The sequence below is a fragment of the Pecten maximus genome, chromosome 18 (assembly GCF_902652985.1).
Source record: "Pecten maximus chromosome 18, xPecMax1.1, whole genome shotgun sequence".
Classification (NCBI taxonomy): Eukaryota; Metazoa; Mollusca; class Bivalvia; order Pectinida; family Pectinidae; genus Pecten; species Pecten maximus.
In genome coordinates, this window is record NC_047032.1 from 9,743,586 (window position 1) to 9,760,854 (window position 17,269).

The 17,269-nt window shown below is 36.9% G+C and overlaps 1 protein-coding gene across 4 annotated transcripts in view; it reads right to left on the reverse strand.

Annotated features, from left to right (window-relative positions):
* The window catches only part of LOC117316117 (potassium voltage-gated channel protein Shaw-like), a 160,890-nt gene that overhangs the window by 18,394 nt on the left and 125,227 nt on the right, over window positions 1-17,269 (reverse strand). For 2 of the 4 annotated variants that reach the window (XM_033870614.1, XM_033870613.1), the window contains one exon: window positions 841-1,017. The exons of 1 other annotated variant lie outside the window; for it this stretch is intronic. In XM_033870614.1, coding sequence (XP_033726505.1) covers window positions 841-1,017 — 177 coding nt within the window. Of the gene's footprint in view, window positions 1-840; window positions 1,018-9,827; window positions 9,855-15,816; window positions 15,856-17,269 lie in introns of all 4 variants that reach the window. One more of the 4 variants, XM_033870616.1, reaches the window with a different exon arrangement.

The following is a 17,269-nucleotide window of genomic DNA, read 5'->3' on the forward strand; positions in this document are numbered from 1 at the left end:
CAACTCCAAGTACCAAGCTTTGAAGCGCTGTATACTATTGGGCAGTGCTGTTAGTCTAGGACTGCTGAGATCGATTCCATACAAGTGCATTCTATTGTGGCAAGTACATCATGTACTATATGTAGTAATTGCATTTTTTGTTTTAATCTACAATTTGATATTAACTTTATTTTTGAAAATAAATAATAAGTTGTTTTCTTCGGATAAAAGAAACACTGGCGACTTAACACATAATTATAGGTACTAAAAATGGAAAGATGTCAAAGAATGCATTGACCTAATAGACAAAAGCCAATAGATATAATTATCAAATATAACCGATAAGATCAAGTGAAAAATATGACATATTCAAGATTTATCGAACTCTTCATATAGAAGAAGGTTTCCGAACGAACTTGCAAGAAAAGAAGTCTTCCGAATGATCGTTCGCTTGCTCGCTTTGGTAAACCATGGATGAAGCTGAAACGAAAGCTAAAACGTAGAGGGTTAGATGTAACGTAAAGGGTCACAACGATAACATATACTAAAAGACTCGCAGAAATTGTTTTGTTCCGAAAAGGCACAGATAGCATAAATATATTAGCAAGTAAAGCTAGTTCAACTACGGAGGGCAGGGAACGCGAATCACAAAAACGGAGTCCAAACAAAAGCAAGAAGCCCACATGTTGTACAACAGAAAGAAAGTGATGAAGAGAATATCTCTCGCTTTGGGTGATCCCATTGCACAGACCGTGTAAAGGTATCTCCCAGTACCACAGAGTGGCAATTTGTAAAACAAACAACGGGCAGGTCTTTAAAGTTTTTCGTTTGTTTTGTGAAGAAAATACTTGTTATACTGACCAGAAACCTTAATTTCAGTAACTTTAAGCGGAGTGCCCGGATTGGAACTTATTTCCACGAGTCGGGGCGGAGACTTTTCCACAGTGTTATGTGGACGTGTACGGGGCAAAGAGTCCAGCTCCCTGTCCGATGTGTGGTTAAGCATCAACATTGGGATACTCTCTTCGCCATTGCGGCCTGAACAACAAAACAAAAAAACAACAGTGTTAGCGCACAAAGCACGGTCTCCATGCACGGGCAAACTGACCAATCGCAACGAGTACAGAAAATTAACCCAACCAATTGGAGTGTGGAATACCTGCCTGATTTATACGGGTGCTTTACATCTAAGAGGTCGTCTACTATTACTTTTCGTCTTTGTTAAGGTTTTAAGATATTACATACATAAGGATACGTCCATTTTAGTAATATATCTAGATGTCATTCTGGTAAAGTTTGCTAGGTTAAAGCGTCGCGTATCTGTTGTATATGTGACGTCCGTGTGTAACATATGTGACGTCCGTGTGTAACATATGTGACGTCCGTGTTTAACATATGTGGTGTCCGTGTGTAACATATGTGGTGTCCGTGTGTAACATATGTGATGTCCGTGATAACATATTATCCGTTTTAATATTGATGTCGTTTAACATATGGTCTTGTAACAATATTAGTGTATGTAACAATTGATCGGAAAAATGTACGCCTTGTCATGTGACCTTACAAAGTGTCGTGTAACTATTCTCTATACATATTATCAGATTTAACATAGTAGATCAGTTAAGAAATATGTATTCAAGTGTGTACTATCTGAACTCCGGTGTAATTAGTTCGTAGACTTGTAACATAGTGTCGTCCGTGTGTAACATATGTGACGTGGTACCGTGTGTAACATATGTGATGTCCGTGTGTAACATATGTGGATGTACGTGTGTAGACATAATGTGATGTCCCGTGTGTAACATATGTGATGTCCGTGTGTAACATATGTGATGTCCGTGTGTAACATATGTGATGTCCGTGTGTAACATATGTGATGTCCGTGTGTAACATATGTGATGTCCGTGTGTAACATATGTGACGTCCGTGTGTAACATATGTGACGTCCGTGTGTAACATATGTGGTGTCCGTGTGTAACATATGTGATGTCCGTGAGTAACATATATGACGTCCGTGTGTAACATATGTGACGTCCGTGTGTAACATATGTGACGTCCGTGTGTAACATATGTGATGTCCGTGTGTAACATATATGACGTCCGTGTGTAACATATGTGACGTCCGTGTGTAACATATGTGACGTCCGTGTGTAACATATGTGGTGTCCGTGTGTAACATATGTGACGTCCGTGTGTAACATATGTGACGTCCGTGTGTAACATATGTGACGTCCGTGTGTAACATATGTGATGTCCGTGTGTAACATATGTGACGTCCGTGTGTAACATATGTGATGTCCGTGTGTAACATATGTGATGTCCGTGTGTATCCTATGTGATGTCCGTGTGTAACATATGTGATGTCCGTGTGTAACATATGTGACGTCCGTGTGTAACATATGTGATGTCCGTGTGTAACATATGTGACGTCCGTGTGTAACATATGTGATGTCCGTGTGTAACATATGTGATGTCCGTGTGTAACATATGTGATGTCCGTGTGTAACATATGTGATGTCCGTGTGTAACATATGTGACGTCCGTGTGTAACATATGTGATGTCCGTGTGTAACATATGTGATGTCCGTGTGTAACATATGTGACGTCCGTGTGTAACATATGTGATGTCCGTGTGTAACATATGTGACGTCCGTGTGTAACATATGTGACGTCCGTGTGTAACATATATGACGTCCGTGTGTAACATAGGTGGTGTCCGTGTGTAACATATGTGACGTCCGTGTGTAACATATGTGACGTCCGTGTGTAACATATGTGATGTCCGTGTGTAACATATGTGTCGTCCGTGTGTAACATATCTGACGTCCGTGTGTACTATATATGATGTCCGTGTGTAACATATATGATGTCCGTGTGTAACATATGTAATGTCCGTGTGTAACATATGTGGTGTCCGTGTGTAACATATGTGGTGTCCGTGTGTAACATATGTGACGTCCGTGTGTAACATATGTGACGTCCGTGTGTAACATATGTGTCGTCCGTGTGTAACATATGTGATGTCCGTGTGTAACATATGTGGTGTCCGTGTGTAACATATGTGACGTCCGTGTGTAACATATGTGACGTCCGTGTGTAACATATGTGTCGTCCGTGTGTAACATATGTGACGTCCGTGTGTAACATATGTGGTGTCCGTGTGTAACATATGTGGTGTCCGTGTGTAACATATGTGTCGTCCGTGTGTAACATATGTGGTGTCCGTGTGTAACATATGTGATGTCCGTGTGTAACATATGTGATGTCCGTGTGTAACATATGTGATGTCCGTGTGTAACATATATGATGTCCGTGTGTAACATATGTGTCGTCCGTGTGTAACATATGTGATGTCCGTGTGTAACATATGTGGTGTCCGTGTGTAACATATGTGATGTCCGTGTGTAACATGTGTCGTCCGTGTGTAACATATGTGATGTCCGTGTGTAACATATGTGATGTCCGTGTGTAACATATATGATGTCCGTGTGTAACATATATGATGTCCGTGTGTAACATATGTAATGTCCGTGTGTAACATATGTGTCGTCCGTGTGTAACATATGTGGTGTCCGTGTGTAACATATGTGATGTCCGTGTGTAACATATGTGGTGTCCGTGTGTAACATATGTGGTGTCCGTGTGTAACATATGTGTCGTCCGTGTGTAACATATGTGGTGTCCGTGTGTAACATATGTGGTGTCCGTGTGTAACATATATGATATCCGTGTGTAACATATGTGACGTCCGTGTGTAACATATGTGACGTCCGTGTGTAACATGTGTCGTCCGTGTGTAACATATGTGATGTCCGTGTGTAACATATGTGATGTCCGTGTGTAACATATATGATGTCCGTGTGTAACATATATGATGTCCGTGTGTAACATATGTAATGTCCGTGTGTAACATATGTGTCGTCCGTGTGTAACATATGTGGTGTCCGTGTGTAACATATGTGATGTCCGTGTGTAACATATGTGGTGTCCGTGTGTAACATATGTGGTGTCCGTGTGTAACATATGTGTCGTCCGTGTGTAACATATGTGGTGTCCGTGTGTAACATATGTGGTGTCCGTGTGTAACATATATGATATCCGTGTGTAACATATGTGACGTCCGTGTGTAACATATGTGACGTCCGTGTGTAACATATGTGACGTCCGTGTGTAACATATGTGATGTCCGTGTGTAACATTTGTGATGTCCGTGTGTAACATATGTGTCGTCCGTGTGTAACATATGTGACGTCCGTGTGTAACATATGTGATGTCCGTGTGTAACATATGTGATGTCCGTGTGTAACATATGTGATGTCCGTGTGTAACATATGTGGTGTCCGTGTGTACTATATGTGATGTCCGTGTGTAACATATGTGACGTCCGTGTGTAACATATGTGACGTCCGTGTGTAACATAATAATGTGATGTCCGTGTGTAACATATATGTGATGTCCGTGTTCTGTCCTTGTTTTCAAAATAATAACCTCTATTTACAACACATACGAAATAGTCAAAGTATTAGTTTGAATCTGTCTATAAAATGTGTTTTTGAAAGAAATAGTGACCTGTATGTATCGATTTCTATTTTTAGATTTTACCAATCTATACCATTGCTGTCAAACATTTTGCAGAATCACTGCTAACTGTTCTTTACTGTCATCTACAATTATGATGCTAATCGAAGTATTTATTTGTTTTATTTATGCTACAATCGTTGTGTTTTACATTAATTAATGTTGGTATCAATTTCATTTTAACGTCACTTTAAACGTTTTGTTTAATGGGCCTTTAAACAATTCAAAGCAATCATTTATTTTTGAAATGTGCAAGAAAACATTTACACTTAAGGGAGGACTGGTCAGAATGCTCAATGGACATTGCATAACAGGCGGACTAGTCAAAAGGGTTCAATGGACGTTACATTACAGGCGAACTAGTCAAAAGGCCCAATTAGAGTACTAACAGGCAGACTAGTCAAAGGGTACAGGCGCACTAGTCAAAAGGGTTCAATGGGCGTTACATAACAGGCAGACCAGTCAAAAGGGTCCAATGGGCGTTACATAACAGGCAGGCCAGTCAAAAGGGTCCAATGGGCGTTACATAATAGGCGGACTAGTCAAAAGGGTCCAGTGGGCGTTACATAATAGGCGGACTAGTCAAAAGGGTACAGTGAGCGTTACATAATAGGCGGACTAGTCAAAAGGCCCAATTAGAGTAATAACAGACAGACTAGTCAAAGGGTACAGGCGGACTAGTCGAAAAGGTTCAATGGGCGTTATATAATATGAGAACAGGTCATAACGATTAAAGGGCTCAGAGGGCTGTACACAACATACGCACTGCTTAAAAGATTCAATGGACATTACATTGCAGGCGGAGTAGCCAGAATGCTCAATGGTTGTTTTATAAAAGGCTGACTGGTCAAAATACTTATTTGGCATTATATAACAGGCGGATTGGTCGGAATGCTTAATGGGCGTTATATAAAAAGCTGCTTGGTCAAAATGCTCAATGGGCGTTATTTAACAGGTGGACTGTTTGGAATGTCAATGGGCGTTATATAAAAGTCTGACATGTCGAAATGCTCAATGGACGTTATATTACAGGCGGACTGGTCAAAATGCTCAATGGACGTTTTATTACAGGCGGACTGGTCAAAATGCTCGATGGGCATTATATAAAAAGCTGACTGGTCAAAATGCTCAATGGACGTTATGTTACAGGCGGAGTGGTCAAAATGCTCAATGGACGTTTTATTACAGGCGGACTGGTCAAAATGCTCAATGGACGTTTTATTACAGGCGGACAAGTCAAAATGCTCGATGGGCGTTATATAACAAGCTGACTGGTCAAAATGCTCAATGGACGTTTTATTACAGGCGGACTGGTCAAAATGCTCGATGGGCATTATATAACAAGCTGACTGGTCAAAATGCTCAATGGACGTTATGTTACAGGCGGACTGGTCAGAATGCTCAATGGGCGTTATAAAACAAACAGCGGTTATTATTACGTAAACAGTCGACTAGTAGTGGTTAATATACATGTATATACATGGTACAAACAGTGTGTGGATATATATAGTACATAGGTCTTAGAAAAAACACCAAAATGCATTAACGTTGACACACTGTTAGAACAAATCAGAGGATGATGATGAGAATGATGATGACGTTTCCCCCTTACAAAGCATTTAATCCGCTTTCTCAAATACACATGTAATTATAATAACACTCCTACCTCAGTCGAATGAAATGACACGCCCTACAATACTTACATTTACAAATGATCACGTTACTATACCCCCATCCGCTCAGCTATTAATAAAATCAATTTGTCCATGGCTGGTTCATCATATATCATATGCACCAACGTTCTTAAAGGGGTCAAGTGCGGCCTTTGACCTTTAATTTCGACCGATGACCACTCAACTCGTGTGTACACAAGCTCTTACTTTAAAAAAAAAGTCGTTGTGTGTGACATTTGACCTTCACCTTGACTAATGACCACCAAAATATAATCAAGTTGATGTTTCGGATATGAGAGACAACTGGCCCAGGGGATCATGGGATATTATTTGAAAAGTGACCTTTGACCTTTAACCTTGGCCGATGACCAACTAAATCTAATCAGACGGACGCAGGAAAAGTAGTTCGGGAAATTGAGAAAATAATAGTTAAGAAACTTTTTGTTTTGAATAATGAAGTCATGCCATCATCTGACGATCAGGGATCTTGAAGTCCTCATTTATATACACGATGTTGCTATGAACCGCCTGTCTCTTTGTCTGTCTGTCTGTATGTGTCTGTCTGTGTCTGTCTGTCTGTCTGTCTGTCTGTGTCTGTCTGTGTGTTTGACTTCCTGCCTGTCTGTCTGTATGTATGTATTGTAGATAGTTACAAAAATATCTATTAGCTTTATTTTACTGCAATAAATTAAATATCATTATTATCATATTTCAAAGCAATTTAACATGTAAAATACATTGATTTAAAATCATAACACCGACAAGAAGACAATATTCCATGAAAAACGTAATGATTTCCAATCTAATATTAAGTTACCACCCCCCCCCCCCCCCCCCCCCCCCCCCCCCCCCAAAAAAAGAAGATGGAAACACCCAATGTGTAGAGTGAAGTGATTTGTGACACAACCACTCCATACAATCGTGAGTTGTTACGAAGCAAAGTGGTACATCTAAAGGCTGAAAAAGATCTCTGCAAGAATCAAGAATTGGAAAAAAAAATCTAAATAAAGTGAGTCCGTTAAGTCGAAGAGTGAAACGGCAAAATGCGCAGTCTTCTGGCAAAGTGAAATAGAAAAAAGGGTTGAAGTTCTTTGATGCAAAGTATACAGTTGTATTAGAAACCATTCGACATGGCAGCACGGCACCCGTGTTTCTATTATAACCGACACCGAAAATAACACTCACGATATCTCAATATCAAATAAGATTGTGAATGCTGGGTAACTTATACTTTTTGTTTGTTATTCATAATACTTATAGGATCTGATCAAATTTACTTGAAGTAAACTATCGACTGCATAACCTTGACCTACTTCATATTTGAAGTAAAACTATCGACTGCATAACCATGACCTACTTCATATTTGAAGTAAAACCATCGACTACATTACCTTGACCTACTTTATATTTGAAGTAAAACAATGAACTACGTTACCTTGACCTACTTTATATTTGAAATAAAACACTATCGACTACGTTACCTTGACCTACTTTATACTTGAAATAAAACAATCAACTACGTTACCTTGACCTACTTTATATTTGAAGTAAAACACTATCGACTACGTTACCTTGACCTACTTGATATTTGAAGTAAAACAATCAACTACGTTACCTTGACCTACTTTATATTTGAAGTAAAACAATCAACTACGTTACCTTGACCTACTTTATATTTGAAGTAAAACACTATCGAATACGTTACATTGACCTATTTTATATTTGAAGTAAAACAATGAACTACGTTACCTTGACCTACTTTATATTTGAAGTAAAACACTATCGACTACGTTACCTTGACCTACTTTATATTTGAAGTAAATCAACTACGTTACCTTGACCTACTTTATATTTGAAGTAAATCAACTACGTTACCTTGACCTACTTTATATTTGAAGTAAAACACTTTCGACTACGTCAACTTGACCTACTTTATATTTGAAGTAAAACAACCGACTACGTGACCTTGACCTACTTTATATTTGAGGTAAAACAACCGACTACGTGACCTTGACCTACTTTATATTTGAAGTAAAACACTTTCGACTACGTTACCTTGACCTACTTTATATTTGAAGTAGAACAATCGACTACGTTACCTTGACCTATTTTTTATTTGAAGTAAAACACTGTCGACTACTTCAACTTGACCTACTTTATATTTGAAGTAAAACACTATCGACTACGTTACCTTGACCTACTTGATATTTGAAGTAAAACACTGTCGACTACTTCAACTTGACCTACTTTATATTTGAAGTAAAACACTATCGACTACGTTACCTTGACCTATTTTATATTTGAAGTACAACAATCAACTACGTTACCTTGACCTACTTGATATTTGAAGTAAAACACTGTCGAATACGTTACATTGACCTATTTTATATTTGAAGTAAAACAATCAACTACTTCAACTTGACCTACTTTATATTTGAAATAAAACACTTTCGACTACGTAACCTTGACCTACTTTATATTTGAAGTAAAACACTATCGAATACGTTACCTTGACCTACTTAATATTTGAAGTAAAACACTTTCGACTACGTTACCTTGACCTACTTTATATTTGAATTAAAACACTATCGACTACGTTACCTTGACCTACTTTATATTTGAAGTAAAACACTATCGACTACGTTACCTTGACCTACTTTATATTTGAAGTAAAACACTATCGACTACGTTACCTTGACCTACTTTATATTTGAAGTAAGGGTTTTCTTTCTTAACCATCCTATATGGAAGTGAATCATTTATGACTTTCTGTTCCTATCTGTCTTTTGTGTGAATATTTGTATTCCAGTTATCGTTAGTTAGGACTGATTACAATGTATAACAAATAACCAAATATAGCATAATACATTCTAAAGTATGGCGTAAACTTTCGTGAATGGTCCGAATGCTTCACCTTTGTCTAAATGTAGCTAGTACAGGCTTTGTGATGACACGAAGACGAGACTATTCCATTAACAAGTGAAAAAAAGACTTGAAAATGACAGGAAGACCATATATAGTAATGATCTGTAAACCGGAAGTAACAATTCAAAGAACTATATGCCACGATGCCTGTGCCGAGGCCATTGGCAACAAGATCCATCATTTCAGTTTTCCAGGCAAACAATACCTCATTAGACATGCCAAGGTCAAGCTTCACGAGACTGATATTACCAAGTACATATGCTGTAGGGAAGATAAAGAGAGATTGAGGAAGAGAATGTTTATATAAATCAGAAATATTAATTCTGTTGATTTGAACGAGTGAGGCCAATGGCAACGAGATTTGGTAATACAAATTTCACAGATATCCTTAAACGAGATATACTGATCTTTATCAAATGAATAACATACGGCCATTTCAAATAACAAGATGGCGGTGAAGCCCTTTTGATATGATTATCGATTTTCCGTAATTCAGAAATGTATTTCATATGGTTTAATCAATATTTGGGAAGTTCCGAGGCAATGTATGTAGCGTGCCTCGACAACAAGCACCGCCTCACCAAATCTCGGGCCATCGTTGCCCTGCGTGAGCAGCCTCGTGATGAATGTTCCTGCATTACAAAATGGAGGATATTACCCATCATACTGTACCTAATAAGTATCCATAATGATACGGGCCTGTAGAAAAGACGGAATCATGAATAATAGCGGAACGCACACGTTTCATTTCTAGTAATAATAGTGAAACACACGAATCACTCTGGACATGATGCTGGATAGCTTGAGTTATAGAACTATCGTAAACCGACCTTACAGACAGAAGACCACCTCTAATGTAATTCAACGTGAACATGGTGATGTAGATAAGGAAGACATTAGGAGGTGGTATTGATATGTAATAATGGCAATTCAATTATAATTAATTATTTTTCAATCAAAGCTTAAAACAATTAAATAAACAAGCGTAAATAGACCGTAAATGTTACATTTGTACATACATATTCAGAAATAATGATGAGAATTATACTTACTATATTTTGCTTTATAGACACTGACCCGATATATTTTACATAGAAATCTATCATTCATTAACAATCACCATTCAAGTAAAATTATATAGTCATTTTAAATATAAGCATACTGAATACAACAATTTAAACATAGATACAACATGAACAAGTTTCTTAATATGTATCCAAACCATCAAATAGAAACTATCAAATAAAAAGGGGTACACGGGGCCTGTTTCCCCCCCTCACCAGTTCTAACAAGAGGCCTAGAGGGCCTGTATCGCTCACCTGTTTAAAACGAATTAGAAAGTACATTTTGCTATTGACTTGTATACAATGAATTAGATCCACCCCACAATAATTATAAAATAGTTTCAGGGGTAGGACAGCGTTATGTAAAGTTTGGTCTAATGGAAATTTGGAAAAAGTTTGAAACAGCCGTCCTGGATTTTGAATCAGCCAGACCAATATCAGTAATTTAATGTTATATTCCTATGACCTAGTAATGTTCTTATCTAAAACAACTACATTCCGTCACTTCCTTAAGACGCTAAATGAGGTCGAAATGATTTTAATTATTGTGCCGAAACCAATTCACACCGCCACACCCTTGATTTACTCAACGTTGGATTTCCTATCATTTCCTGATCATCCGGGTCTTCGAAAAGCAAGTGTCTAAGGAAAAAGGTTATCCGATCATGGAAACAGCCCGATAGACGACAGATGCTGTACCTGGACTGCTGCGCTCCTCCACCAACAAAACCTAACAATTCTATTATCTTAAAATAAGGCCCGATACCATTTGATATAACATGCTGACAAGCTCCACTTCCTTATAACCATGAGTTTTCATAAAGTTTCACCTAGTCTTTATTATCACAGTAATGTGAACCCTGTACATCAGATATCTAGTCTTTATTACCACAGTAATGTGAACCCTGTACATCAGATATCTAGTCTTTATTATCACGGTAATGTGAACCATGTACATCAGATATCTAGTCTTTATTATCACGGTAATGTGAGCCCTGTACATCAGATATCTAGTCTTTATTATCACAATAATGTGAACCCTGTACATCAGATATCTAGTCTTTATTATCTCAGTAATGTGAACCCTGTACATCAGATATCTAGTCTTTATTATCTCAGTAATGTGAACCCTGTACATCAGATATCTAGTCTTTATTATCACGGTAATGTGAACCCTGTACATCAGATATCTAGTCTTTATTATCAAGGTAATGTGAGCCCTGTACATCAGATATCTAGTCTTTATTATCACAGTAATGTGAACCCTGTACATCAGATATCTGGTTTTTATTATCTCAGTAATGTGAACCATGTACATAAAATATCTGGTCTTTATTATCTCAGTAATGTGAACCCTGTACATCAGATATCTAGTCTTTATTATCTCAGTAATGTGAACCCTGTACATCAGATATCTAGTCTTTATTATCACGGTAATGTGAACCCTGTACATCAGATATCTAGTCTTTATTATCACGGTAATATGAACCCTGTACATCAGATATCTAGTCTTTATTATCACGGTAATGTGAACCCTGTACATCAGATATTTAGTCTTTATTATGTTAGTAATGTAAACCCTGTACATCAGATATCTAGTCTTTATTATCACAGTATTGTGAACCCTGTACATCAGATATCTAGTCTTTATTATCACAGTAATGTGAACCCTGTACATCAGATATCTAGTCTTTATTATCTCAGTAATGTGAGCCCTGTACATCAGATATCTAGTCTTTATTATCACAGTAATGTGAACCCTGTACATCAGATATCTAGTCTTTATTATCACGGTAATGTGAACCCTGTACATCAGATATTTAGTCTTTATTATGTTAGTAATGTAAACCCTGTACATCAGATATCTAGTCTTTATTATCACAGTATTGTGAACCCTGTACATCAGATATCTAGTCTTTATTATCTCAGTAATGTGAACCCTGTACATACGATATCTAGTCTTTATTATCACGGTAATGTGAACCCTGTACATCAGATATCTAGTCTTTATTATCACGGTAATGTGAACCCTGTACATCAGATATCTAGTCTTTATTATCACAGTAATGTGAACCCTATACATCAGATATCTAGTCTTTATTATCACGGTAATATGAACCCTGTACATCAGATATCTAGTCTTTATTATCTCAGTAATGTGAACCCTGTACATCAGATATCTAGTCTTTATTATCTCAGTAATGTGAGCCCTGTACATCAGATATCTAGTCTTTATTATCACAGTAATGTGAACCCTGTACATCAGCTATCTAGTCTTTATAATCACAGTAATGTGAACCCTATACATCAGATATCTAGTCTTTATTATCTTAGTAATGTGAACCCTGTAAATAGGATATCTAGTCTTTATTATCTTAGTAATGTGAAACCCTGTACATCAGATATCTAGTATTTATTATCACAGTAATGTGAACCCTGTACATCAGATATCTAGTCTTTATTATCTTAGTAATGTGAACCCTGTATATAAGATATCTAGTCTTTATTATCACAGTAATGTGAACCCTGTACATAAGATATATGGTATTTATTTTCCTTATACTTTGAAGTCTAAGATACTATACATACTTGTTGTTGCTTAGCAACTGGAACCTAGTAAGGTGTACATAAAAGATTCAGTATCCTAGCTACTGTGCTTTAGTAACCACGAGACAGTTTTTATTTTAACACTATACGTATAACAGTAACCTACGTAAAACCCAGGAACCTCAGTCCATAGGTTAATGTGCCTGTGAGGTATAGCTAGTTTCATTATCATCTGTTGCATTTTAGCGGCATTGCCTTGCATCTGATTATTGATAGATGTTATATATCATGTTATGCAAATGAGCGCGAGACAGCGACAAACACGTGACCTTCCATGGCCGTGTTAATGAAGATGTGCGGTTATACCTTTATATATATTGTCTAAATGGACTTCTTGAACCGATTCCAACAAACTCGTCCAATATTCATGGACAGTTTTGATGGACATTTTACTGTGTCGCCCAGTGTCTGTTTGTGTATATCGTACGTAAGTCAGCTTACAGACACTGACAAATGTATATTTTAATCATTAATGTTGTTTTAGTATTAACGAAAACACTATCATCGGATTAAATACAATAGACATGATATCAGTTTATAACACATCATGCTAAACATCCCCTCCCCCCCCCCCCCCCCCCTTGTTTTAATATAGAAAAAAACATGTGAATATGTCCGAATAAAAATGATATTTTGATTTACGACATACATCGCAAAGTTTAACGTCACCTACGTAAAAATATGAATCGTTTTCAGCAAATGTTTAAAATAATTTATCATCATGTATTTTGTGTTAAATATTTTTTCTATCTCCTATTCAAAATAGGACTGGATAAAATCTGTTTTGAGGAAATTAAAATTGGATTAGTTCAATATTTGAGTACTCTGGATCAAAACGTCTTTTTTACAGTCTGACAAAGGTCAATTGATTCATTACTTAAAAGAACTTATCATTGTCATACCTAGTTAGCCCTATATCATACCTACCTAATCCTACATCATACCTACCAAATCCTTTATCCTAACTACCATATCCTACATCATGACAACCTAATCCTATATCCTACCTACCAAATCCTACATCATAACAACCTAATCCTATATCCTACCTACCATATCCTACATCATAACAACCTAATCCTATATCCTACCTACCATATCCTACATCATAACAACATAATCCTATATCCTACCTACCATATCCTACATCATAACAACATAATCCTATATCCTACCTACCTACCTAATCCTATATCCTACCTTCCTAATCCCATATCATACCTTCCTAATCCTATATCATACCTACCTCATATATCATACCTACCTAATCCTATATCCTACCTTCCTAATCCCATATCATACCTACCTAATCCTATATCCTACCTTCCTAATCCCATATCATACCTACCTAATCCTTTATTATATCTACCTAATCCTATATCATACCTACCTAATTCTTTATATCTACATAATCCTATATCCTACCTTCCTAATCCTATATCCTACCTTCCTAATCCTATACCTACCTACCTAATCATATATCATGTCTACCATAGACTTTATCATGCATAGCTTATCAGCTAATAAGCTAAACGGTTGTTATACTCGAAACAACTCCACGTTTAGAAAGATATATGGTGCACCGACACTGCGCATGCCCCACAGAATAACCCGCGAACTTATATACCACGCTTTTGCTTTGATATTTCCCTGATCATCACGATTTTGGCCGCGTAACAAACCTGAAACCTGTCATACTTGACGCCAAGCCCAAGATCGATGGAGCTTTCCCAGACTATCGATAGGCAGTGTTTGATTGCTCAAAATAATTAACATAAAACTATTGATCCAGGTGTGTAGCTGTGTAAGCACAGGTAGGGAATACAGGACGTATTCATCAGTCTATAAAGATACGATGTCAATACTGTAAACGTGTCCCTATTGTATCCTCCATCTCTGACAATCGATACGTATTTAAAGAAACATTAGAAAATTACTATAAACGGATTATTCAATGCTAACCTTTAATCTTGGTTTATAAACATTAAAATACCCTGGCGATGACAACTTCTCATATAAGGTGTCGTGTTATAAATGATGTTTTCAAATCTGAAATACACGTAATTACCTCTCAATTAATTTGGACATTAAGATAATCAGTTCGTTAACACGTCCAGGTTAATACTGATATTTTTTTCTGTTGCCATATTTGGAAAATGCGCGTTAATAGAAACTTCATTAATCAGCTATTTATACAAATATGTTATGTCGCCAACTGTACTGAAAACAAGCACCAAAGGGAGAACAAATATCTGTAAACACTCGAGATTTGGCGTGATATAATTCGACCAAAATATGCACCCAAATTTCATTTGGATCAACATTTTAACTTTTGAAAATGATTGCTGTCTGAATGCGCTACACAGATAAACAAACCCAACATCTTCTTTGTGTATATTACATATATATGCATTCTACAAGCTGCCTTTGTGAGGAGCATGTGTGACGTAATTGTGACGTCATGAAGCGATGACAAGGTGATGATGAGACACTTGACTAATGAAAGACAAAACAAGATGGATGATGTGGTTATATAGTGTAATAATTAGATGATTATGTGTGGGCGATACAGTGAAGAATTCTACAGCTTTTGTATTCTACAGAAAAGGTCTACACACAATAGGGACTGAATGACGTCATCTCATGCCAGCTCCTTTCATTGGACAAACACAATGCGAGATTACGGGGGCATGCGCGGTAACTAGAGGATGAACTACGTTCATCTACTACTTTTTTCTGTTTACTACCAAAACCAACACAGCACATGCGCCAACGGAAGCTGATAACTGATGCATACCGTCATAATTATATGAGATAAGTATAGGGTTAGGGAGTGCACGGATTCCGTGGTGAGGGTGGTGTTATAAATACAAAACGTGTTTCCATGGCAACCTGCCTCCAGCACACCTAATAAATATGCATGTACCCATATATAGCATGTTGCCTTGACTACCTCTAGTGCGCATGCGCTACACATAAAGATAACTTACTACGGAAAGGAAACATTTCCTGGATAGCACCCCCTTGGGCTTAAGGGAAAAATAAGAGTGTGGTACATTATCCAACAACATGTATTTGCAACAAAACTTCGCCAGGCAGAGTTTTCTGTACCGACAACCGGAAATCAGTTTCTTAATTTTACATGCAAATACCGGAAGTACGTCACATACCAACTTGGAATAGTCATTGTGTGCCTGATGTTCTAGCATGGCGCAATCATGATAAGTCATGCCAAACATTCATCAATATGTTATAGACTAGTACAATAAGTTATATTAACATTTATTTAAGTTGAATTGGTAGAATTTCTCAGTCAGCGAAAAGTTTGTGCTCGGGGTTTTACCACAAAAGTTAAGTTCATCATAAATCAATCTGCACAATAGTTTTGAAGAGTTATGCCCGTTTAATCAGTTTGCTAAAGTATGACTCATACCTAGATCAGATTCGCATCCTAAATTAACACATATCAAAACAATACTACTATTACAAACTCGAAGAGTGATAATAAATTGCAAATATGGCATAGATTTGAAAGCACGTGAACAGTTACCTTATATATATTGTTTTAATATCTCAAATGTTTCTTTGTTCAATATTCAATTGTAGACCAGTGCAGTTTCTGAGTAATAGATTACCCTCGTCTCTATATAACAACAGGAGCGGACACAGAAAACTCGCCTGACTCTGCTAAATAAACAGGAACATGTAGCAATACAGATAAAAATTTGCTCTCTATCTACATCAACATCAAGGGTTCTGAGGATGCGCACTGAATACCGGAAGTAATGTAAATCTCAAGCATATGAATGTTTGAAGTGATTCCTCGATCTTTATTTAAAAGATGAGCTTTGACGCGCGACAGTTTTTTTTTAACATATGCAATTATCACATGAATGATACCATTGTTTATTTTTACAAAATGATCAATAAAATGTAGTGAGAAGTTCAATTATGTTGGTAATGATAACTGTCAAGATGGATGGAATGGATTAGAGACTAATGAAAAATGATCACGTGAGTAGTTATGAATTCTGAAAAAAGAGACTTCGTGTAAATTTCTACATGCAATCGGTGACAATGCTGTATAATTACATAATATATATATAAATATAATATACATATATATACATTAATAAAGTGTAATCAAATATGGCGTCCACAACGGCCGGGCTATATATAGATATATAAATATATAATATTCTGTGCTTAAAATGCTCTATTTTGTGCTTCAATACATTTCGCTACCGTGTGGATATATTTTGCAGTGGAATAAAATCTACCCTGGTTACTTATCATTGCATCAACAAACATACCACGATTTCATTGATGAACTAATTGAAATTTGCATCAAATAACGGAGTAAGAAAACAATAAGAGATAAAATGATTTCTATGGCATACCGTCGCAGTTCACATCGAGCGTACACGTGTAATGTTAGTGCTA